Source organism: Gobio gobio, assembly GCF_949357685.1.
Source record: "Gobio gobio genome assembly, chromosome: 21".
Lineage (NCBI taxonomy): Eukaryota > Metazoa > Chordata > Actinopteri > Cypriniformes > Gobionidae > Gobio > Gobio gobio.
In genome coordinates this window covers 21,716,435-21,742,068 of record NC_137117.1, presented here as the reverse complement: position 1 = coordinate 21,742,068, position 25,634 = coordinate 21,716,435, and the positions used below count along the sequence as shown (strand labels likewise).

The window sequence follows — 25,634 nt, the reverse complement described above, 5'->3', positions numbered from 1 at the left end:
TGGTAAACACGTCTCTGATTCAGACAAATTGTTTATAGCAGAGAACAACTTAGCGTGACAGAAATATGTTAGCCATATTCATAATGTTAGTATTCATGGTGCAAGGTTTCTGAATAGTCAGTTGTGTTACACAAATGCTACATAAAAACGAGGCAGAGATATTTGAATATGATTTATTATTATTCAATTGTTTGTGAATAGGGAATGTTTTTGACGTTTGACATGTCATTTGTATATTTGTTTGTATCAGTGTATTTGCACATGGCTTGACTTGTACCAACAACTACTTCATGCTGCATTTCTTACAACGATTTATCAGTACAGGCTATGAATCTACTACAATTCCAACAAAATTTAGAGTTGCACTTTATTTTACAGTACGTGCACTTACAATGTAGTTACCTAAGAATATAAGGTAACTACATGGGTTAAGGTTAGGTTTAGTACCTAGTTATTACCCAGTTATTGTAATTACTATAATAAGTAGTGCATAGTATGCACATGCGGAACAGGACTGTAAAATTAAGTGCTACTAAATTTAGTCTGCATTTTAAATGTTTGAGGACACATTTTAGAATTATCTTTCAAACTTTGGGCCTCATTTCTCATAAAATAGCAACCTTATTGGGCATAATATCACAGAAAAATATATAGATATAAGCTTGATTTATAAATGTATAACTTCTATAAAAACATATTATAAAACATAATACATACAAACGTATTGATCACTGTGAAAGTGTATTGACCTCTTAAATGCGATGCAGTAATGTTACATTTTAATATATTAAAAAAAAGATAATTTAATTTCTTAGACTTTTTATATAGTACTCGCGCAATAAATCTACAATCTCTATATAAATAATTCTATAACATAATGCTGATAATTCATTGTCAAGAGAGGAATATTTTCATTTTGATATACTTTGTATGTGTTATTAGACTTACACAGAGGAGTATAACATCCTCCCCTTTAAAAGTATTAAATAATCACATTTATTTATGTGATTAAAACATATTGTGCTCACACATTGTATTGGTTTAAATTTGTACATTTTACACATTGTTCGGTCTGGGCCGTATTCTGTAGAGTGATAGGAAATCCATCTGTGTGGCTGTTATGAGCCATATGTCCATTTCCACACAGACACACAAAACAGTCACTTTAAGTCAAATGAATTGAACAAGAGGACTGGGATTAATCACTAGCCCTGCTCTGTGTGCGAACGCATATGTACGAGCCTGTAATGAGCTACGACTGCATTTAGTGAGTGAAAAGTACATTTACGCACTGATTTTGTTTCAAGTCTAGCCATGTGTAAATGCAGCTCAGCTCAACATAAAGCATGTCGACTATAGACAGTGACTTGGAATCGCAAGGTTTTGATTGACACACAAAATGGAGACAAGTACACCAACAAGTACACACATTAAAATATGAGCGTGTGACTGTCCAGGATAGATATAGACATATATTTATATTCGTTTTCATTTACGTTTGGGAGTAGCGTATAATGTAAGTTATAATTTACACATACAAACAGCGTGTTGGAAATCTGATGTATGAAAGGAATTGGTTGCCATCATATCTTTGAAGCCCTTCTACTCAGTATAAACCATGTCCATTTCTTTCAAGCCTGTTCAGTGTGTGAAGGTAACTGTATGAGTGTGTGTGTGTATGTGTTTGTACACAGTACATCTGAGTGTGTAGAGCAGCATTACGAGGAGGTTAGTCAGCATAGATGAGGAAGCCAGAGAACGTGCTGTATTTGTTGGTGTTTCCTCCGTGGACTTTCCCTCCGTCCAGCTGCACACAGACTTCATCTCCCACGTCTAAATGCAGGATCACACTGTTGGAGGCGTAGTCATAATTCTGATCAGCATCCTGGGCGATAGCGCTGGCCCTCACCTGTCACGCACAGGAGAAATGAAGCCACGGTTAGAGGAAGGACACAGAGCCGATTGCAACAATTTACAGATTATATTCCCAATATTCCAGTATACTTGAATGATACTGAAATGTAGATGAAGCACTAAAAGTATCTATAATAATTTCGTGATTGTCATTAGACCAAACAGCAAAAAAAACATGAATGTGACATTTGAAGGGTTTAAAACGATTTTAAACAGGTGGGATTGGGACATGACGCAGGCTGGATTTGAACCTGCCATTGCAATTCAATGTCTCACAAACACATCTACTACTCGGACACTCTGAAAAAAAATTGTCACTTAAACACAGAAATGCATATTCAACAAGTGAGATCTGAACATTGAATTGCAAAAATGATGTTTTTGATATGATATGTAACAACTTCAGATGGTGACATGTATTATAAATAAGCACAGACTGCATTCAGTGACATTTGCATTATCATATATGAATGAAGAAATGAATGAGTCAGATTTTTATATACAGTCAAACCAAAAATGATTCAGACACCAGATATATTTTTAGCTAGTGGGTGCAGGACACTATAGTTCATTTATGTAAGTGAGGATAGCAAAATAAAGTAAACTGTGTAAATTCTTCATACAGTGGACTACCAGTAAAATTGATAAAAATTTGGGACCAAAATTATTCAGACACTTTGACCTGACCAAGTGTTTTTTCTTGAATTGCTAATGCGACCAACACGAAGCATTGCTTGGTAATTGTTTGACCTAAATTATCTTGTGTACTTAAATTTAACAGCTGACAGCTGATTAGTTAATTAAGTTATCTGACTATAGCAAATAAACTGTGGGTGCGTTCCATTCGACCGTAAGTGGACTGCGAAGTGGACTTCAGAGGGTATTCAGCCATCTTAAAGGGTTAGTTCACCCAAAAATGAAAATTCTGTCATTAATTACTTACCCTCATGTCGTTCGACACCCGTAAGACTTCCGTTCATCTTCAGAACACAAATGAAGATATTTTTGTTGAAATCCGATGGCTCAGAAAGGCCTCCATTGGCAGCAATGTAACTTGCACTCACAAGACCCATAAAAGGTACTAAAGACGTCCCTCTCACTACAGTGGTTCTACAATAATTTTATGAAGCGACGAGAATAGTTTTTGTGCGCAGAAAAACGAAACAAAATAACGACTTTATTCAACCAGTGCTTGTCTTCCGTCTAGGCCTCTGACGTGAACTCACGAAGCACCACGACGCATGCGCGAGAATATGACGTAGTGCCAGCGTTCGGGCATCTCCTGGATGCGCACTTTAGTCCCATTTTGACCACTATGCCAAGACCTAAAGCACGATAAATGTAGAATTCAACTGCTTAGATACGGCGCGTCTTCCTCTGCTTGTAAACAAAGCTCCTCGCTTCCGGGTCATGTGTCAGAATTCTCGTGCATGCGTCGTGGTGCTTCGTGAGTTCCCGTCAGAGGCCTACGTGGAAGACAAGCATTTGCTGAATAAAGACATTATTTTGTTTGTTTTTTGCGCACAAAAAATACTTTGTAACGACGTCTTTAGTACCTTTTATGGGTCTTGTGAGTGCAAGTTACATTGCTGCCAATGGAGGCCTTTCTGAGCCATCGGATTTCAACAAAAATATCTTAATTTGTGTTCCGAAGATGAACAGAGGTCTTAAGGGTGTCGAATGACATGAGGGTAAGTAATTAATGACAGCATTTTCATTTTTGGGTGAACTAACCCTTTAAGAGTGAACATGTTCAGTTCGAATGGTACTGTGAATGGCGCAGGGAAGAAGGGAACATCGATACATCACTTCACAGGAAGTGGAGAGTGAAAATCACCCAACTGTCAGAACTAACGAGGGAGCAGAGCCGTTGGAAGAGTTTTTAAACAGCTCTGCGATGGAGGAGTTTACGTATGCATTTGAATATTCATAGTTATTATACTAAAGAGTATTTATGAATGGTTATGGCAATAACTGTTACATTCGCATATTTTATTTTATGATTATGTAAACAAATTAAAAGTGTTGAGAAGCAGCTGACGGCTGTCATTTTTTTATATTTTACTTTATTTACCTCAGGAATGTTTACTATGCAGCTGCGCTTGGGAAAGAAAGCGCACGAGATTAGACCGCTACCAAGACCGTTGATTAAGAATACATTTATAGCTACATAGTTAACTAAATTAAAATGTATTTTCATATTGAATGACAGGTGCAGCTTCAAATCTGTCCATACAGTTATATGTAAACTAATGGACAATGTTTCGATTATATTTTTAGATGCATACTGTGTGTTTTGGAAATGTAGGCTATATGCTTATTATATGGTTTTAAATTTGAAAGTAAATTACAATATTCATTTTATGTTATAGCCTATCATAATCTACACGACCCAGTCTTTGCCTTTCTTTGATGACGTTGCAGGGCATTCCAAATGAGCGATTATTGTCAGTGAAGTCCACTTCACTTGATATACCGTGCTCAGGGAGTAGGGAGCAGTGAACAGTGCGTCGGGACCCTGTCGAATGGAACGCACCCTGTGATAATGTGAGAAATGTTGAAGGTGTCTGAATAAATGTTGGTTTGACTGTAAATACAAAGCTTGGAAAGATTTTGATTTGTTAAACCTATAGAAAAAAATAGATAAACATTTATATTTGAACATATTAATAATTAAAAAAGAATGTAGAGATGTTTTTTTTATTAAAAAAATAATGAATAGACAAAAATTATGAATTATTTCCCTTTGTAGGGAAATTAAAAAAAATGGTTTGTAATATGAGTTTTATACATTTTATTCTTCTTGCAAAAGTCTGTACCACTGCTATACATGTCTTTATATTATAAAAAAACTCTTTTATTAATGATAATGCTAAATGTGAAAGGAACATATTTCTGGGAAATGTGACTGAAGCGGTGCTGATGTAGCGTACATGGTGGAGGTACATGATAAGACTAAAAAAGCATGGAAAATACTGCACTAGACAGATATCTCTACATAAAGATGCTCCCCTGACATGAAAGGCCTTGTTTTATCATCTCTATGGCAATGGAATGGAGTCATTATTAAATGATACCCTGACAGGGGCTGGTCGGGTTAAATGGATGGAGCTGCAGATAACCTGCTGACCTCCACCTCAATTGAGAAAGCAGCCATACTCTCTCCTATTTATCTACTGTAGGATCGTGTAGCTACACCTATATGGGTGATGCTAAAACTGTAGCATATCCTTTCCTCGTATTGACCTGTTGAATTTAATCGCAAGCGCACGTATCACACAAACCGCGATGAGACTGTTTACTGGAGACATGGACTCATTTAAATTCAGCTTGAGAGATCAGCCGTATTGACTCCCAGCAGTGGATCTGAAACTTGTTTGTTAAGATTTTAAATTGAGATTAGTCATGTGGTCAGACAGACGCACATTCCTGCATAAAGATGCAATTAAAAAGGACCGAACATTTTGATAAAGAGAAACTGCCCTATTTCATACCCTTGCAATATGACTAGACATTAGCTGTGTGATGCTTTATCGGCATGTTTTAGTATCTGATCCAAGTATTCTAAATGGAAAAGATGCGTAAGCTCCTATAGCAGATCAGGTGTCAGGTGACCGACAGTGATTGTCAGGCATTTTGCTCAGCCGTGTTATAGCCACTCAATCTCTGTCAGGTTTCCTAAACATACGGAGCGAGTCTATCTCAGGAAAAAAAACAATGACAAAGATATGCACGGTGTCAGTAAACATCCTCATACAACATGTCATCACTCACTCAAATGCCTCTTGTTTTATTGGCCGTGTTATTCCCTTGAGAATCACCCACAACCACAGCCCACATAAAACACACTGACCCCAGACAAAGATAAACTCCCTCCCATATCCATAATCTAATAACCCTACTTCATTACCATTAAGATACTGTCAACATCCGCACAATGTGGAGACTACTGCGCGCCATTTAGATGCGTTATTGAATACCAATCTCTATAATGATGTTAGGGAGGTTTATAATGCAGCACTGTAACGACAAATATATCAGTTTTAAATTGATTTTGCATAGCCGTGATGGCTATTTGTCATTTGTAGTTTGAAAAATACTCTTCCAAGTTTTCATGAGCTGTGCAGAGACTCTATTTTGCATAAATAAAAAATAAATAAAAAAGATCAACCAATATTGCATTTACATCAGTTATTAAGTATTCAATTATTGATATGCAGAACTGATTTTTATTTGTTTTATTTTGCCTTACAGCAGTAAAAAGCATAACATTCACTATGAATATTTAATAATAATAATAATGAATATTCAATTATAGTAAAAAATATGGTTACATTTTAATAATAACTATTATTATTATTGTTGTTTTTATTATAATTAAGTCTATTAATTAAATCATAATGATTGTTATAATAATAAAAACTATGCACTTTTTGCTAATTAAAACGTAAAAAATATTTTTTCTTTTTTTAAATAGTAATTATCCTACACTGGGTGTCGTCAAATGGTGCCATTTGCAATATCTGTAGATAAGATACACAATAATGCCACAAGTTTTGGGACGCCTGCCTTTATATGCACAAGAATATTAATGACATCCCATTCTTAATCCGTAAGGTTTAATATGGAGTTGGCACCCTTTGCTGCTATAACAGTTTCAACTCTTCTGGGAAGGCTTTCCACAAGGTTTAGGAGTGTGTTTATAGGAATTTTTTACCTTTCTTCTAGAAGCGCATTTGTGAGGTCAGGCACTGATGTTGGACAGTCTCCGCTCTAATTCATCTCAAAGGTGTTCTATCGGGTTGAGGTCAGGACTCTATCCAGACCAGTCAAGTTCCTCCACACCAAACTCGCTCATCCATGTCTTTATGGACCTTGCTTTGTGCACTGGTGCGCAGTCATGTTGGAACAGGAAGAGGCCATCCCCAAACTATTCCCACAAAGTTGGGAACATGAAATTGTGTCTTGGTATGCAGAAGCATTCAGAGTTCCTTTCACTGGAACTAAGGGGCTAAGCCCAACCACTGAAAAACAACCCCGCACCATAACCACCAAACTTTACACTTGGCACAATGCAGTCAGGCAAGTACTATTCTCCTGGCAACGGCCAAACCCAGACTCGTCCATCAGATTGCCAGACAGAGAAGCGTGATGCATCACTCCAGAGAACTCGTCTCCACTGCTCTACAGTCCAGTGGCGGCGTGCTTTACACCACTGCATCAGACACTTGGTGATGTAAGTATTGAATGCAGCTGCTCAGTCATGGAAAACCATTCTATGAAGCTCTCTACACACTGTTCTTGAGCTAATCTGAAGGCCACAGGAGGTCTATTGACTCTGCAGAAAGTTGGCGACTTCTGCGCACTGTGCGCCTCAGCATGGCTGACCCCGCTCTGTGATTTTACGTGGCCTACTACTTTGTGGCTGAGTTGCTGTTGTTCCCAATTGCTTTGGTATAATACCACTAACAGTTGACCGTGTAATATTTAGTAGTGAGGAATTTCACGAATGGACTTATTGCACAGGTGCAACCAATCACGTTACCACGCTTGAATTCACTGAGCTCCTGAGAGCGTCCCATTCTTTCACAGATATTTGAAGAAGCGTCTGCATGCCTAGGTGCTTGACTTTATACACCTGTGGCCATGGAAGTGATTGGAGGGGTGTCTCAATACTTTTGGCAATACAGTTTACATTAAACATCCAATAACTGATTAAGTTGAAAAGTGTGAATATCATTAAACTTAAGACTTAAATTAAGACTTAATGTTTAGTTGTGTAGAAGATATTTGCTGTGTTGAGGTGTGATGTGAGAAGCCTTTTAGCTTGTCCATGTGCAGCCTGAGTTATGTTAGGTTACCAGTCCCTTGAGAAACCCCTTTTTCAACTATATCTCACATAAAAGCTGAAACTCCTGTAACAGCTACACAATCTTTCACATCTAGATCTAACAGCCTCACTCTATGATACAGTCATCTGCACAATGGGCAAGTCAATAATCTATATACGCTCCCCCTAGTGTTTGTTACTTTTATGTTGTATTATCTTTGTCTTTTTTTTTTTGTAAAATTTTGTCTTACAATAAAATAAAAATAAATAAAACAATCTATATACGGTATTGAATGCTGTATGGTATGTCACTGAATACCGATCAGTGCAACAATTATGTTTTCTTTATAGAAGACCAAAAATATATCAAATCGGAATTCTCTTCACTGCAAAGACACAATGGGCCCTATCTTGCACCCAGCGCAATTGACTTTGTACACCGACGCATGTGTCATTCCTATTTTGCACCCGCGCAAAGCGCGCTTTTCCCTCCACAGAAGCACGTCGCTAAACTAGTGAATGAACTTGCGCTCCCTGGGCGGTTCAGCGCAAAAAAGGAGGCGTGTTCCGGCGCAAACAATCCCTGGTGCTATTTTGCTGTTCCATTAAACAATTGCGCCACTGACCAGAAAAAACCTAGTCTAAAGTCAGTGGCGCATTGCGCGTTGTTCATTATGCTATTTTAAGGGCGCATGCTTGACCATAATGTATAGCGTGCACAACGCGCATACACTTTGTTCATGTAATCTACACAGATGCAAAAGTTATTTTTGCAAATCATAAATTGTTACACTAAAAAAATATTAACACATGAGATGACGGAAATCATTGTGGTGTGCCACAAAGATGTGAAAAAATAGGCATAAATCTAGCTTACAAATGATTCAGGCTAATTGTAATAATTAAGGATAAGACCTGTTTGCCCAATAGTGGCAAGACAAATATGTATATAAGGACATCTGACAAATTGGTTTGCCCGTCAAGAACCAGGAAAAAAAATCGACTGAAAAACTGAAAAAAACTGAAAGACTGAAAAAAACCCATTTTAGATTTGCGCCGGGCGCAAGAGCCATTTATCCTGCCGGGAAAATAGCAACAGCGCCGAGACCCGCCCACAAAGTTACTTGCGCTTCGCGCTTTGACACTTGCGTTTCAGATCGTTAAAATAGGGCCCAATGACTTATGAAAATGTACATTTTATCATTGCGATCAAAAAGGCCATAATATTGAGGTGATTAATATGGCATGTGCATCATTCCTCGTCTGACAGTGACGCCCTGGCCTCCTCTCCCTATTGACGCTAAGCGTATGTCATTCTCCTCATTATTTTGGCTAAGTGGGCAAAGGGGCAGTGTCTCCCTCCGGCTTACCCCCATGTTCAATACGACAACGCAAGCGGTCACTTTAATTAGCAGACATCCGGCAAAGACCATTTAAGACATTTCTTCGCTTCCATTGATTCACATCTTGTATTTTTGGAATCAGTTACACCATTTCTGAGCGCCCGGGGTTTAGACATCTCCCGCAAAGCGCGCTTGTTAGATGCTTCCCGGCATTTATCAAATGTAAGTGATATGAAAGCTTGTCTTGGAGGGAGAGGGAGAGAGGCATTTTAGGATTACCGTTGACTGCACTGGAGATGGATATTGACATGGGAGCCGACTACTTGTGAAACGCCACGCTGACTTGATCTCAGCGCCGGCTGCGAGCAGGGACCCTCGGGCCTGCTGGGGGCTTGTTCTGCCAGGCCTTTTCATTACAGGGAGGGAAAGGATAAAGGGGGGCACTTTTGCGGCGGGATTTTATACATAAGCGGAGGCGAGCGCTAAGAGAAAGACAAGGGTTGAAGGAGAAAACAGGAGGGGGAGGTTAGGATAACAGACTGATCAAGCAAGGCTATTTTGCGAGAGCAGCGAGATGCAAGGGTATATGAAGTCTTGTTTTTTTTATCAGTGGTGCCATGCTCCAGCGGTAATAAAACTGACAGGATTCATTCTCTGTGATATACAGACCTCTTAGAGCGGAGACAATGGAAAACTAGCTCTTAAACTTACCTAAGGGACCGAGCACACGGGAGGGGAGGGAAAAGACTAAAGCAACAAAAAAAAATGTGAACATTTATTGAATAGCTCCTTTTTGCCTCAAAGGGAGAATAAAATTTGTTTCGCTTCTTCTGAGAGTTATGCTTAATTGGCATACTGTACGAGTGTGGCATTGCATACTAATGGTCCAAGTGCACACTATAACACCCGTTACAAGCTCTGCGACCATAGGTTCAGTCACTGTTTGAATATAACCAACTGATTAAAGGGTTAGTTCACTTCAAATGTAAATTCTGTCACCGTTTACTCATCCTCACCAAAACACCAATTTTAAGAAAGAAAAGAAAGCAACTCATTCGGATTTGTAACTACATGAGGGTGAATAAATTATAAATTTTTGGTTAAGCTATCGCTTTAACAAGTGACCCCAGGTGGGATTTAATGAGTATATCACATATGCATTTTACTCTACTCATTTTTATTCAGTTCAAAAGATTGATTTCCCTTAAAACTATTTGGCAATTAGAGGCTGTGCAATTAGGGATTACTACAATTAGAGACTACCAAAGACACTCATTATATTTCTACCGGACTATGTACATGTCACTGCACCGGGAGACATTTATTAGAGCAGGTACTGGTCATTAACAGACAGGCCATGGCATTTTTAACACTAGCGTGTGAAAGAGCTCGACCTTTAGGAGGTCTATTAAAAGAGCGTGTGACAGCAGAAAAAGAGAAGAAAAAGAATGGTGGAACGATTAAGCAACAGAGAGGACGGAGTGTAGATTAGTCCACTTTGAACGGGTTCAGTCTAAGGTTTCAGGAATGTACATTGACCATAATTAAAAGATTAACAGCATGTTAATGATGAGGAAGAAGACATGTAGCTGCTAAATCAGAGATGACGTACGGCCCTGGTGTCATATTTTGGCTCACATTAGCATTAAGGCAAACAACCCATTACTCAACAAACACAATAAAAGCGCCAACAATAATGCTAGCAGCATCACATCCTTTTAACAAATCTCTCCATATGTTTATAGGTCTTTATGCAGTTATTCCATCAGACTGCAGACTTGTACAGCATAATAATTAGAAGTTATTATTAAATGATGTGCAATTTTTGACCCTAACGACCCGGACAGGTAAAAAAAAAATTCCACTCGTATGAATTCTCTTCCGTTGTAGCAGGTGCTGTGATACAGTGACTAAATGCACAGTGATGAAATTTCACAGTGAATCTCCTTCAGTGGGCAATATACCAAATTAATTACAAGAAAAATGAAGATGACCTCATTAAATATTGAAGAGGGCACTTTTATGATCGCATCACTAATCCTTTCCATCTGTTACTGAAATATGAAATATTGTAACATTCCTCAAAATTCCATCTACTGTGATATATTGGCGTCCTTAAAAGAGTGAGAATACTATTCAAATAAAAATAAACTAAAGTACAAACTGAAATATGGGTCACTTTTTAATTAATGGGACATTTTAAAAATCTTGAAAAATCTCATTATCGGTGTTAAACATTTCTCACATAATTTGGATAAACTTGCTAACACAAATTGGCAGCAGTCAATTAATGTTGAAATTATAAAAAACAAACAGAAATAGATTTCTAAATTAAATAGTGATAAGTGCCTTCCTGTCACATCTTATTTCTATCATAAATTTTTTTTTCCTTCGAAAAACTCAATTATTCTCTAAAATGCTTACCATGGTGTTGATGATCTTTGTCATAAAAATGATAAAAATCTACAAATACATAATATAACATTTCCATGTTAATTACATTATACACATACATTTTATGTAAAACTTCCTTCGTTAAACATGTTTTTAAAAATATATATAATAAAGTGGAGTTTAAAAATCTGGATATGGGAAAAGCATAGCAAAGTCAAATATAGACAAAAATATAATTAAAGAGACATTATGAAAATCTATTCTTAAAAAAAAGTATAGGTATTTTTTCTGTGAAATCAAGAAAACGTCCTGTAATTGAAGTCTCCCTATAAGAAAGATTCAAATGACACGAAAGATTGTTTCGTTTTTGATCCTGCTGACCTGTGACTTGCATGATTATCCACCCTCATCCTTTCCATTTCAGGCAGTTCCAAAGGGCACTTTAGCCTTTAGCATGTCTGAGGTCCGACAACGAGAAGACCAACACAACTGCACCAGTCGGTATCAAGAGACCAGCTTTCACTAGCTGTCAAAACCACCGCACAGACAATGATCAGCCAGATGGTCACACGGGCCTGCAACCAGGTACGGCAACATGCATGCCACTCTCAAGAGCATACCTGAGATACGTTTTTTCCTCTTAATTAGCACCCTAACATTCACAGACAGTCATTATTAGCAAACAAATGCTAATGTCAGGATCTGGTCTTTTTTATCTTTAAGACGCCTTGTTAACCTGTCAAGCCATGACATGTTTGGCACTTCTCCATCTGTCTATAGCTCTGTATTCATTTTGGTCCGTGAGTTTAAGCCTCCCAGAAGTCTCGTCTTTCTGCCCACTGTCTGCAGCTTTCTATTAAGTCATCTATCTTCCTTTCCTCCCCTGATCTTTCTGTCAACCAGCCTGGGTGATTCTGCCATACTCTTAACTGTCATGGCTACCCTTGCGTCCTTCTCTCAGTCTGTCTCACAATTCACTTGTGCACTTGAGCTTGTGGGCCGCCCACAGGGGTGCCATATTGAACATGGCCTCCACAATGAAGATGCGAGATGACTGTGTCAAAACTTATTTTCAAGATGAAGGATAAAACTATAGTATATTTCACTGCTTATTTTTTCTATTTTGGTTTTGTTCCTACAGTTTCTCCTGTAAAATACATATTTGTGAGGCACTTTTAATGCTGTTTTAATGCTACTTTTAAAAATTTGATTTCCTTTAAAGGCAGGGTAGGTGATTTGTTATAGAAACATTTTTTGTTATGCTAGTTGACAGTCTCTTCACATCCTGATAGCAATCACTAAGTTAAGTGGTCTAAATGTACTTATATCTATACATATTGTCAATGGAAGACGTAGGACTATAAAATTTGGTCCGAATACAATGTCCTACCTGCCAGTCAGGGTATGTATTTTCATACCTCCGCGCACCCTGTTCACGCAGACGTCACACTACATCAGTGTGTTTAATGAGTTAGACAGACGCCAGTTACAGTTCCTCCTGAACCAAAACAAGTTTATGCTGCGTTCACGCCATAACTACTGTAATTAAGAAGAGATGGAAACCTGTGACGTTATAATCGGAGCGGTTCGTGATTCAAATTTATGCGTTTCAACACTATCAATGCCGAAATGGATCTGCAGCAGTCAGGTGGTACAGGTCACTGCTCTTTAAGGGTGCTTTCACACCTGCCTCATTTAGTTCGGTTGAATCGTACTAGAGTTCGTTTTCCCCTTTGTTGCGGTTTGTTTGGTCAGGTGTGAAAGCAGCAATCGCACTCGGGTGTGTACCAAAAGCAGACCAAACAAGCGTACACTCTCTGGAGCGGTTTGTTTGTGGTGAGAGCGTGATCCGACCTTGAACAGACACAACTGCAAAAAGTACTGATCATTTTTGGACTAAACCAGCTGCGCTGTGCATTATGTGGTGAGGAAGTGTTTGTTGACAGTTTGCACTTTAGCATGGCAGATCGCAGACAAACTTGGAGTAGTGAGGAGGTGCGGAGCCCAAGCGGCAACCTCCCGCAGTTTCTCTTGAAGCCAATACGGAAGTGACATATACTGCAATTCATCGACTGGCCGCTAGGGACAGGCTCCAGAAGGGAACAGAATCTCATTGAGCCCCATTTTAAAATGCCCAACTTTACAGCAGATTAAAACATGTTTACAGCCTGGTACAAATTGTGGTTTTAGTCTATACGGCTAATTTTGCCCTTCATGACAACTGAGAGGGGGGTGAATTTTTTTATAACTCATTCGTTTACATTATATAAAGCATTAAAGTTCTGCATAATTAAGGGCGTGGCCACTTCGAGTGTCAGGTGGATAGCCATTTATCTGGTGTCTGTTAGTCATCGCGTCACTTCAGCTCCGCCCACGTCCCGCCTTTTTGCCCATTTTCTGTTATCCGGGAGTGACGCGCTGCCAAGATGGCAACGGCCATCTCGTCCATACTTTGCGCTTCAAAACTGCTCATCAGAATCCAATGTGTGACGTCACGGACACTACGTCCATATTTTTTTACAGTCTACGGCAGAGCCTCATAGAAATTTGGTCTGATGGCCATATTAGGTCCCAACTATCGAAAAACTCACAAGAACAGCGCGATCTTCACTTGAAGTGATGAGTAATGCGCGCTCGCCGTTTGCAGTTTATGTTCATTATTATTGTAATGTTATGTGCTTTGAGACATGAGGTAGTATAACGCCGTCTCTCATAAGCTTTTGTTTGCTCCCTGCTGTATGCGTTCATGTGATCTGAAGGAGGCGTGGCTTTGAAGGGAGGTTGGGATCTTATGCTTTCAAAGCTAGCTCGCTATTGCTATAGCCTCTATATATATATATGTATATATGTATATTTCTGTGATTTACAAAACCTGAACATTTGGCTATTTAAAGTAACATGAAATTTATGGTGGCTCTGAAAAATTATTTTCTTCTAATTAAAAGAATACAACAAATGAAAAGTAAGAAGCAATATGTGAATCAAAAAATGTTAATATGCAAAAATAGCCTTTAAATTAAATGTATAGAACATTTTCCACCCTTTTTAAGATAGTATGCCAGACCATTGAAACATTAAATAATTAAATACAAATATTTATTCATTTGAATTAATTAATTTTCAAACTCAATAATAAAGACAGTCACTTGTTTTATTTAAAAATTAATCAAATCTGTTCAAATGAGTGGTTCAATGAGTCACTCATTATGACAGTCACCATATTGTATAGGGATGCTGAAAAGACAACCGTTTTTGTTGAAAGATACCCGAAATTGTTTCATACATTCACTATCTAGGTCAGCAGCTTCGCAAACATAGATTTGATTTGTTCACCAGTGTGATCTCATTTGTCAAACGGTTATGGACAGCTGAGTAGAATTTTGAAATGAAATTGTGATCTTGTAATGTTTAATCATGCAGCTCTACTTCAAAGGCTATAGCAATAAGAGAAAAAAAGAAATATGTTTTATAAAAATAAGGCTCTAGTTTAAGTGCCTTTAGTTGAAGAAACAACCTTATATGTTTTTATGTTAGTAGAGTAGCCTACATCCAGTCTTGAGCAAAATTGCACAATGGCGATTCTCTACTTCAAAACCTTTTAATTGCTGTGATCTCAGGAAACTGGCCTATAATATTCAATACATGGCTGTTTGAACATCATTTTGTCAGCATTCAAAAGTAACCTTTTACAAATTAACATAAACCTCCTAATCCCAGCGGACCATTGTCTGCTTTCAGATGACACTTTTGAGAATTCCAGTCTCTCAGCATCTGTCAAAAAATCTAGCATCCTTTTCACTTTTACATGCTCTGTACTTTCTATTAGGTAGCTGTGCCAATCCTCATCCTATTAGCTCTTTAAGATCTTATAGGCTACAACAATTGTGATTTGTGTCGCAAATGGACTGTTGACTTTCAGGTGCTTGGGGAAGTATCAAATAATTCCACCTGCATTTTATTTGGTGTAGTGAGCAGTTAACCTGCACATTTCTCTATTACATTTCAGGCCCTACAGAAGAGTGAAGAAGGGCCACCTGATGTGCTCGAAATGGACGTAATTGAGTGGACCGAAAAGATAATTAATGAGCAATCAATGAACATGCAATAGAAGGGGGGCACGTACGGCGTTCAGGGGATTCAATCTTAGAGTTATGAATGATTTAACAGAGGAAGCAGACTTGCATGACAATACAAAACTGTACAGGTCGGACCAATTTAATCTACTATCACTCTAATCACTTTTGCAGGTGGTCCACTGTATTAAGCCAGAGGTGTTTTTTTTTTCACAACATTACAACAAAACACTTGGCTTTCATTGCACAGTGAAATACAAATAAACCGTTTATATTGTGCTTGGGTAAAACTGTTCATAAAAGAATATGTTACGATTGCCTGTCAAATAAAAAGCTGCAAGAGTGCGTCTCGATCCACAAAGGTCATACAGTCACTTGAAACCACTACAGATAAACCTTTTCTTGTCCTGCTCATTTCCTTCCTTCAGTATTTAATTAATGTCAAGGGAATGAATGAATGACTGTGGAAACTGTCAAATTTTCATGCATTCAATATTTATCTGATGTGCAAACTGGCACTAGACCACACCTCGACAGCTCTGGCATGCTGAGTCGTATGACACATTTTTAGGTGATGAGTGAAATGTAAATATGGTGTTTATTTTAGTTATTAAATCGTCAAAACATATGGCAATGCAGCTGAGATTGTCTGGACACACAAATATTAATGTCACAATTTTTTCCTTTTCCTGGTCAGCCTTGCAAAACAATACAACTGCGTCTAATTTGTGCCCATGTTGTTTAGTGCGATAGTAATCAATTATATAATAGGAATTTTAATAGGAAAATCTCATAATCTAATTATTCTGACTCCTCTAGATGAAGCTGACCTTAGTGGTGAAGCCCAATATGGTGAACTGAGACAAAGAGAAACTACTTTCTACATTTGACTGCACACATAATGTCCATAATAAAGGGAAAAGATAGTTGAAGGGATTATTCACCAAATGTTTTAATTGTGTCATTATTCACACATCCTCATGTCGTTTCAAGCTATCCGTGTTTTTCTTCTGTGAAAGACAAAGAAGAAGGTTTTTCGTCTTTACAATGACAGTCAGTGATGTTCAGTGCTGTTTTGGCCCGCACTGACTTCCATTGTATGGACAAAAACATTCTTCAAAATATCTTTATTTTGTATTTGCAGAAGAAGTAAAGTCATACAGGTTTGGAAGGACATGAAGGTGAGTAAATAATTACAGCATTTATCATTTTTGGGGGAACTATATTTAAGAAATTGAGCTGAAGATTTCATTTCAACCACAAACAATTTTTATAAATAAGGAAAAATTCTTACCTGTCCATTCTTCTTGAGGTCTGCCCACATACTGGTCCCATCTCCTCCTCTCATCAGGACATGGTATGTGAAGAAGTAGATACCAGGTAGAGGGCATGTGAATTTTCCAGTGCTGGGCTCATAGTAGTTGCCAACATTGGTCACCACATCATCAAATTTGAGCACATCAGTGCCTTCATGTTGCTTGCGTAGGCCTGCGTAAAATGCAATCTTAGGGCTGTAGAACGACGGCACATAACCGCCAGGCCCAGGACCCGGGGGCCCTTGTGGACCTGGCTTTCCAGGCTCTCCAGGCGGACCAGGTGGTCCTTGGATCCCCGGAGGTCCCCGATACCCAGATTTCCCTCTCCGATTGGGAAAATCAGGAGGTGCGGGTGAAACTACGGTTAGCTCCTGGCCATGAGGCGTGGTGTAGGGGTCACAAACCATCCGACAACTTCCCAGCATCTCATAATGGCTTCCCGTATTGCCGGCTCCTCCTCCTTTAGTGTTGTGGACCAGTAAAGGGATGGTCACCAGGAGAATCAGAACCATGGCCACACCCACGCCTGCTCCTATGACACGCTTGCGACGGCTGAGCCGGGAGGCAGCAAGCGTTAGAAAGTCCTCCTCTCCTTTAGGTGGAATGGTGCCCGCCAGCGTGGACAGTGGAGTTTGAGAAAAACTCACTAAAGTGTGAAAGCAAATGTGTGTTTGGGTACAAAAGAACAGCCACGCCACGGATATCTATAGAGGAATGAGGCCAGTGGGGAGAAGGATAGCAGATGAATTTATGGATGAGACAAGGAGACCAAGAAGAGAGTGGAGCATACAGAAATCAGAGGGCGCAATGGGACTAGAGGTAGGACAGAGTGGAAAGCGTTAGAAAGATCTGGAAGAACAAAATGGAACAGTGCAACTGAAAGGTGTGGCACGGCAAAGAATAAAAGATGATTACAGGAAAACAAATCGGCTATATATGGGGATACTCGCAATACAATGCAATACAGTATTTTTAAAGTGTTTCGTGGCTAATAGTAATACAGCTCTTTTCATTCACCCCCTTGCTTGTTAACATTAGATCTATAGTTAATTCCCTAATACACAGAAAACTCTTTCTCTTTTGGATAAGTGAACAGCAACAACCTATTTTTGTTTTTTTTCCACTTCAAGTTCTTGTCCACCTAACAAAAGAAGTGCAATTGAGCAATTGCAAAATTCAGTTCATAAAGGGCTAAATGAAATCACGAAGTTAGCTGCTTGTGCAACAAAATTCAAATTAGGTCCAACCAAACACCTGACAGATGTGCCAAAAGAATCTGTCATCCAATGGTCCACGTTTCAAAATTGGACTGATGGGCTAAAATGCTCCTGCACAATAAAATTGTCCAACGCCCTGCACCAAAACCCGATGAGCCACAATGTATTGATCCTTCAGAATATTATTATTATAATTTTTTTTTTTTTAATATATGGAAGACCCCTGTAGTTGCGCTGGCGGGACTGGGAAAATTCCACAGAAATAGAACTGGATGAGGAAAAAACATGAAAAGACAAAAAAGATCTGTTAAGGCTATATTTAACACACACACACACACACACACACACACACACACACACACAAATACATACATATACTATATATATATATATATGCACACTTAATTTTATCTTCCTCTATAACCAATTTATAATAAATTGAACATGCTGAAAGTTGTCTTGCATAATTTCTTGCAATATCCAAAATGCATCATCTGTCATTTATATTTTATAAATGTAAAATTTACGTTTTTGTTTCAAAAGGTTTGTCCTAAACTGGATACATATGCACATACATAAATTAATATCATAAAAATATATATAATTGTTCTATGTAGTGAGTGAAGCACACAAAATAACACCTGTGAAAGAAGGCTGTGACACAAGTGAGCAACTTTAAAGAAGATAGCTACACTAATAGGCATTACAGAGACACTTACCCCGACCTCGGTGTTAATGGAAGATCTTTAGGATTAAAAATCTTCCTCTGATGTCTGTCCTTAAATTTGCAGAGTTCGGGAGCAAATTAAAAGTGAATGTAATTCATGTGCATCTTCAGCAAACGAAGACTCCTCTCTTTACTCCAACAACAGAGTGAATCGCAGAAATATCGATTTGAAATGCTTTAACCAGTCAAACAGGGTAAGATGACTTCATTAAGTTGTCACTATCACTTCTGACCTTATTTATTCCACGGAATGTTACTGACTTCGTGCGTGAGTGAAATTTCCGCTTTTGCCGTTCGTTTTGTCGAAAGATATAGCCTAATAACACAGCAACGTACAGCGCTGGACTTCTGACTCCGACACCTGTGAGATTTTCACACTCCACACACACACACACACACACACTCACACTGCCCCCCTCATTCTTCCATCCGGTCGACTCCTCCCTCCCTCCATCCCATCTCATCCTCGCCCCTCTCACTGGCTCTGTCTCAACGCCACTGACTCTGCGCTGCCTATACCTAGAACGCGCGTGCGACGCACAAATACGCTGTCTGGTTCGGGAGGGCACTTGGTTTTGAGACAGCCGTGGTGTTTTTCCAACTTAATCATAATTAAATGCGGGAAAGTGGTGTAAATGTTAATCGTTTATCATGTCAGCAGTCTATATGTGCCACTTTATTAAAAAAAAAAAAAAAAAATTGAGGATGGTTTAGAAAAAGCATCTCTATCTATTTGGGTTAAGGATGGAGCACTGTGACTTTTCGAGGTCATTGTGTGTGTGGCTCAGTTTCTCCAGCTTTCAGAGCTCATTAGTGAAGGACACTGAGACCATTGTGCTCTCCCCATCTCTATCTATCTATCTATCTATCTATCTATCTATCTATCTATCTATCTATCTATCTATCTATCTATCTATCTATCTATCTATCTATCTATCTATCTATCTATCTATCTATCTATCTATCTATCTATCTATCTAATTTATACAGACTATATTGAATAGTTGGAAAATATAGGTCTGTTGATGCATTTTTTTAAATGTCAATACAGTCATCAGTCATATTTCTACAAAAAATAAATCTCATTTATGATTTTGCATTGCATCCCCTTGCAGTATGTTTGAAGGCTAATGGTACCTGTATTTAAATACTGGGTGTAGTAGCAGATCCATTGAGAATTCAGTAACTCATCCCATCTTGCTCCCTGTCAGGCTTATTCGCACATCTGCATTTTTAAAATTTAATGGTGGAGGTGGTAGTGGGGGTGTAAGAAAAATTGGAAGATTAGCTGATATCCTCAAACTTGAATGAAGTGCCGCACACATTTTGGACCGTCTTTGCTTGTTTGCAATGCAAGTGTGTGTGTGTGTGTGTGTGTGTGTGTGTGTGTGTGTGTGTGTGTGTGTGTCTTGTGGTCTTCATCTTTTATAACATGAGATGTTGGCCAAATGACAGAAAAAAACTGAGCACTTACAAAGCTACCATAAACATTCTAACCTATAAGTTAATAAAAACGTAATGTGCTGCACTTAGTATCTGGCCATATATAAAGCCACAATATTAACTTTGACAACAGTGTTTAATTATTGTTTTTTAAAATACTTTTTTTTTTTTCCATTTCCTGAAAAGCAGCGGTTTTGGACATCGGATATTGACGTCTTTTTTTCCTCTCCACAGCCCTTTCTCCTATATGACCAATGTCAGGGGAGAGAAGAACAAAAGAAGTAAAAAGAGAAACTAAATGACTGGAGGGAAATGTGCGGAAGATGCTCCCTGAGTAAGAAGTGTATGTGTGTAACAGTGTTGAGTTAAACGCTGTCACTCCCACTTTGTGTGTCAGTCAGTACCTTCCATTAGAAATACACACTCACACACACACACACTGTGCAGGTTTAACCACAATGGGTGTATAATCATCGCTAGGAGACATAGGCAATATAGCGAGAATTGGATTTTTAGTGGCTGTTAAAATATTACTGAGATGATTAATATTGAAAAATGCACATGTCTCTGAGCTGTCTGTTTCTCATTCACTCTTCTTTTCAGGTCTCGTTTCACCATACTGTCTCTCTCTATTCTTTTTCTTTGATCATGAAGGGGAGAGCGGGGTAAGTTGTGTCAATACTGCATTTGGAAGCGAAGCATTTAAGCTGCTTAGTTGAGCCATTAACACAACCTAACCCCAGAGCACCTGGCACAGTTTACCCCACCGCTACCATTTTGATAAAATGGCATTCCGGGGCCAGTCTTTAGCTAATCTTTTTTTTCCCCTTTTTTTTTCATGCACTAAGATAAGCTTGAGTATTGTTGCATCTGACTCATTTTTAGCCTTTAGGTGATCAGTTTTTCTGTCACTGATGATGACTCAAGCAAACTGTCGATGGTTGTTTCATCTCACGCATCTATAGACCTCTGTTTGGCTGTAGCTTGACATACAACTGTCGAGAATTTGATTAAATGACATTGGTGAACCAATATCTGGACAGTTTTCTTGGAACTTAATATTAGCCTGTCAGGGTTTATCTGTGTTTGCTTTGGTTTTGTTCAAGTTTTATTTCAGTTTCCTTGGTTTTCATCTGTTTATGGTATTTTATTGTTTGATAGTGTTTGCATCTGGGATTCATTTCATTGTTTGGTTTGGTCTGTATATTTAGGTTCTGTGTTTTCCTCAGTTGATTGTTAGATATTGTTAGTTGTTCTGTTCGTGTTTTGCCAGTTCTAGTCACCGGAGTATCTTGTTATTTTGAGTTTTTGTTTCATTAAAGAATTGCTGCGCCTAGATCCAGACTTTTCTCATCATTGCCTGCAACCAGTGCTGACAACCGCACAGTGTTGTGGAAATATTGTGCGTGTCAGATCAAACAGGCTGGTACTGCACTATAAACTGAGAATGAGAATGTGATAGGGACAGCATGGTCCAGTGGATGTTCTCCTCCAAGACACAAGTTCCTCCAAGTATCTTGATTCTGCGAGAGAAAGACGTCGTTGTCACCATAGTGCATTATGGAACGATAAATGGTTCAATGGTTCAAAAATCTAATTTTGTTGAAACTGTCAATTATTAGCAGTCCAATCAAATAATATATTAAAAAAGAGATGTTAAAAATATTGAAGCCTGTTGTCACCTGCAATTGTGGTATTAAAATAAAAAATAAAGTTACATTGTGTGACATAAAATCACATTTCAAGATGTGAAATACACATTTACAGTTGTGAGCGATAAAGTCACAATTTGTTTTAAAAAAAACATTTTTGTAACACTTTACAAAAAGGTTTCATTAGTTAACATGTACTAATAATTAACTGCACTTCTACAGCATTTATTAATCTTTGTTAATGTTAAGTTCAATACATTATCAACATCAGAAGCTGGATTTTTACTAACTAACGGTAACAAAGAGGAACAAATACAGTAACAAATGTATTGCTCATGGTTCATGTTAGTTAATACATGTTAACAAATGAAACCTTATTGTAAAGTTTTACCGACATTTTAAAAGCTATACTTAATATGTACATTGCATAATTTGACAACTGTAGAAGGTATTCCATGCCTACATAATATCTGCACAATATATACAGTGTATAATACAGACCTAAGAATAATATGTTAGTATGCCATTTAAAAGAAATCCTCCATGATCTGTAGTCTCGGTACATTTATATATATACACTAGGTCTCTAACACTAAATTGATGGAAAATAACTAGAAAACCACAAGTGTACACGTGAATACATACAGACTCACTAATCATTACCAGACACAAGATCCCATGAGAGTCGCTGAGACACTTATTGAAACATGGATTGTGCACATAGATCCACCCATGTCACCAAGTAGGTGTGAAGAATGATTTATACGCTGTTATTTATGTAAAATTTTAAATAATGAGATTACCACCGGGCAGTGAAAAGTAATTAGGACAGGAATTAACACTCAGTTAAACAGGAAATATTGATGGAGTCTCCCAAATGGTCAAAGGAGCAGTGACCTGACCTCTCCCCTGGAGGAAAAGAGCAGATCTTGATCTGAAATATAACAGCCTACACTCTAAAAAAAAAAGGTTCTATATGGCACCAAAAATGGTTCTTGGCTCGTAATCATAGGGGAACCTTTTTTAGTGCTATATAGCACCAATTTTGGTGCTTCAGTGGTTCTTCAGCGGTTCTTCAGAGGTTCTTCACCGGTTCTTTGACTAAGGTGCTATATAGCACCTCTGAAGAACCGCTGAAGAACCACTGAAGCACCAAAATTGGTGCTATATAGCACTAAAAAAGGTTCCCCTATGATTACGAGCCTTTTTTTTTTTGTTGAGTGTATAGATCAGTGCCTTTGAGGGTTATGGTGGTGGAAAAAGATTAATAAAACATCACCAAGTGCTCAAACAAAAGCCTTTTGGACTTTCACGCTGAAGTGGATTCACTTTGGCATGTGCATGAAAGGATTTAATTACCAGATGCTGGTTTATGTCATGGAGACTTCACTTTGTGTATGTAAAAACAGAAGAACAGAGGGAAAAAATACATGTGAGGTGAGTGTATAAGAAAAAAAGGTGTGAGAAGTTAAAGGTCAGTGACTGTGTCAGTATTTGTTTATATGTGCACTGCAAAAAACAAGTATTTATCTTTTTGTGCAGTAAAATCATACAAAATAATTATTTATATTATCTAAATACAGTTAAAAAGATTGGATAAAAGAAAAAAGATTCAAGAAAAACTTGAAAATGTGTAAATTTGCTCAAAATATTCTAAATAAACAATTATTATAAAATAAATTAAGATTCAAGATATATTCTCTAAATACATTCTCGATATCTGATGCAATTTTATATATAGACAGTGTGTATGTGGACTTGATAGAGAGAGGGGGATGTTATAAGGTAGGTGAGCTTGTATGTGTGTGTGTGTGTGTGTTTCTGTTGTGCTGTTTCATTAGACTCTGATCATGGTGCCTGATGCAGAGTGACAGTGTGTAGATTGAGTTGCACAGCCACTCTAATTCTCTCCATTAATAAGCATCGTTCCACACTGCCGTCCCGGACCACATTTATTAATCACAATTTGTCATCTGCCTTGCGCTCCACCCCTTCTGTGTCTTTCTTACCCCTTTCTCTCCCTCTCTCTCCTTCCCTTTTGTACCTCCCTCTCTCTGTCCACTTATCCCTTGCTTTCTCAAACAGAGAGACATGGTCAAGCATGCTGAAAGTCTGCAGCGGCACGACTTGCTTTCTTGTTAAGTCCACATTCATCTTCTTAGAGGACTCAAAGACTAATCCAAAGCATTTTGCTCAAATGTTAGCACCACTTGTTAATTTTTTTAAAGTCATCATTTCCAGTCTAAAGAAGATGAGATTGATCTAAAGGGCACTAATTAAAAAAGAATAAGAAAAAAACTTTCTTATGGCATAAAAAGACTTCTTTATCTGAAACAGGTAGGCCTACATATCATAAGTGTCATCCCTCAGCTGCAGTATACAGCAGCTGAAACACAAATAACATCCTCTTACTTACATTTCACCCTGTACAAACTGCCTATCGGTTTTATTGGCTCAGAGGATTAACTAATTGGACTTGGTCTCATTACCCTGACACTCTGGATTCGAAGACTTGTCTCAAAGGTAATCAATCCATATACATGGGCAAATATCTGTCAGGCTGCATAAACCCAAGCCTGAAGGAGGAGTAAAATAGCAGCTCTATCTTCAACACTAAAACTCGACATAAAACAGCTGTGAATTATTCGAGGATTTAGGGGGATTGGACCTCCCAAATCAAATCTTTAACCCCCAAAGGATGTCAAAGCAAACTGTTGGAGGATCTGTATTAAATAGGTTTGATGCTACATATTACATATGGAACATTTCAATAGGACTTCAAATAATATATATATATATTTATTATTATTATTATTATTATTATTATTATTATTATTATTATTATATATAGGCCCGATGAGATCTATGAGTATATGAAGTTTGGTTACTGTATGTGAAAAGTGGTGCGCTACAGAGGCCCTCAAAAAAAAACATATAAAAGTGTCCGCTGCAGTGCCCCCCCACATGTCAACTTGTGCCCGGACCTGATGGCTGACGATTCCGACATGTGTGCAAAGTTTGAAGAGTTTTTGAGCATGTTAAGGCCCCCAAAAGTGCCAAAAACCTTAAGAAAAATATTAATAAATATAGCTGCAAGCAGCGATGACAGGCCCAAGCCCTGGAGCCACCGCCAACCCGGTGGCATCAGCGCAAGTGTGCACGGCAGGCAATAGGCATTTAAAATTGGAAAACATACTATTTCAAAGTCATTTGAATTCACCACATTAACTGCAGCAGTTGGTGCTGCTATGACCACGAACCACAACAGCCACATCTACGGGATCAATTACATTTAAATTAATTTCATGTCAGATGATGTCAAAGGTCAATTTCAAATGAGTGCAGAATACCGTCCGAATGCTGATGTTGTATTATCCTAACACTTCTCTTCATGTGTTTTTTGACCTACCTTAGCTACTGTTTGTGCACCAATCTTATGTACCACAAAGCATGCTTTCAATTCAATATGGGTGGTATCCAATAAAAAAAAATTATTACAAAATTAATAAATGGAGCCAAATCGCGGAAACTGCAAAGATGATTTTAATATCAGTGTCAGGTAAGAGTAAAATGCGTGTCAAAATTTTATGGAAGTTTATTATAAACAGCCACTTTAATAAAATCATGTGAAATTTACTTTAGAAATTTACTTTAATACTTTAGAATTATATCAGTAAATAATCGATTTAAAGACATATGCATCATACGTGATGCTCGCAAACAAA

At 38.1% G+C, this 25,634-nt stretch overlaps 1 protein-coding gene across 1 annotated transcript; it reads right to left on the bottom strand.

The window, feature by feature from the left end:
- Positions 1-164: 164 nt before the first annotated feature.
- On the bottom strand, positions 165-17,510 carry c1ql4a (complement component 1, q subcomponent-like 4). The gene is made up of 2 exons (XM_079803494.1): positions 16,849-17,510; positions 165-1,909 (listed from the first exon to the last, which is right to left on the bottom strand). Exons 1-2 carry the CDS (start codon positions 17,380-17,382, stop codon positions 1,730-1,732), a joined length of 714 nt encoding a protein of 237 aa, XP_079659620.1. The 5' UTR covers positions 17,383-17,510; the 3' UTR covers positions 165-1,729.
- Between the last annotated feature and the right edge of the window lie 8,124 nt (positions 17,511-25,634).

Bases quoted from the DNA above. Each gene is read 5' to 3' on its own strand.
- c1ql4a (XM_079803494.1), bottom strand. From the start codon at position 17,382: ATGGTTCTGATTCTCCTGGTGACCATCCCTTTACTGGTCCACAACACT. The intron at 1,910-16,848 runs GTAAGAATTTTT...TGTGCGTGACAG, and splicing joins ACCTCAAGAAGAATGGACAG to GTGAGGGCCAGCGCTATCGC.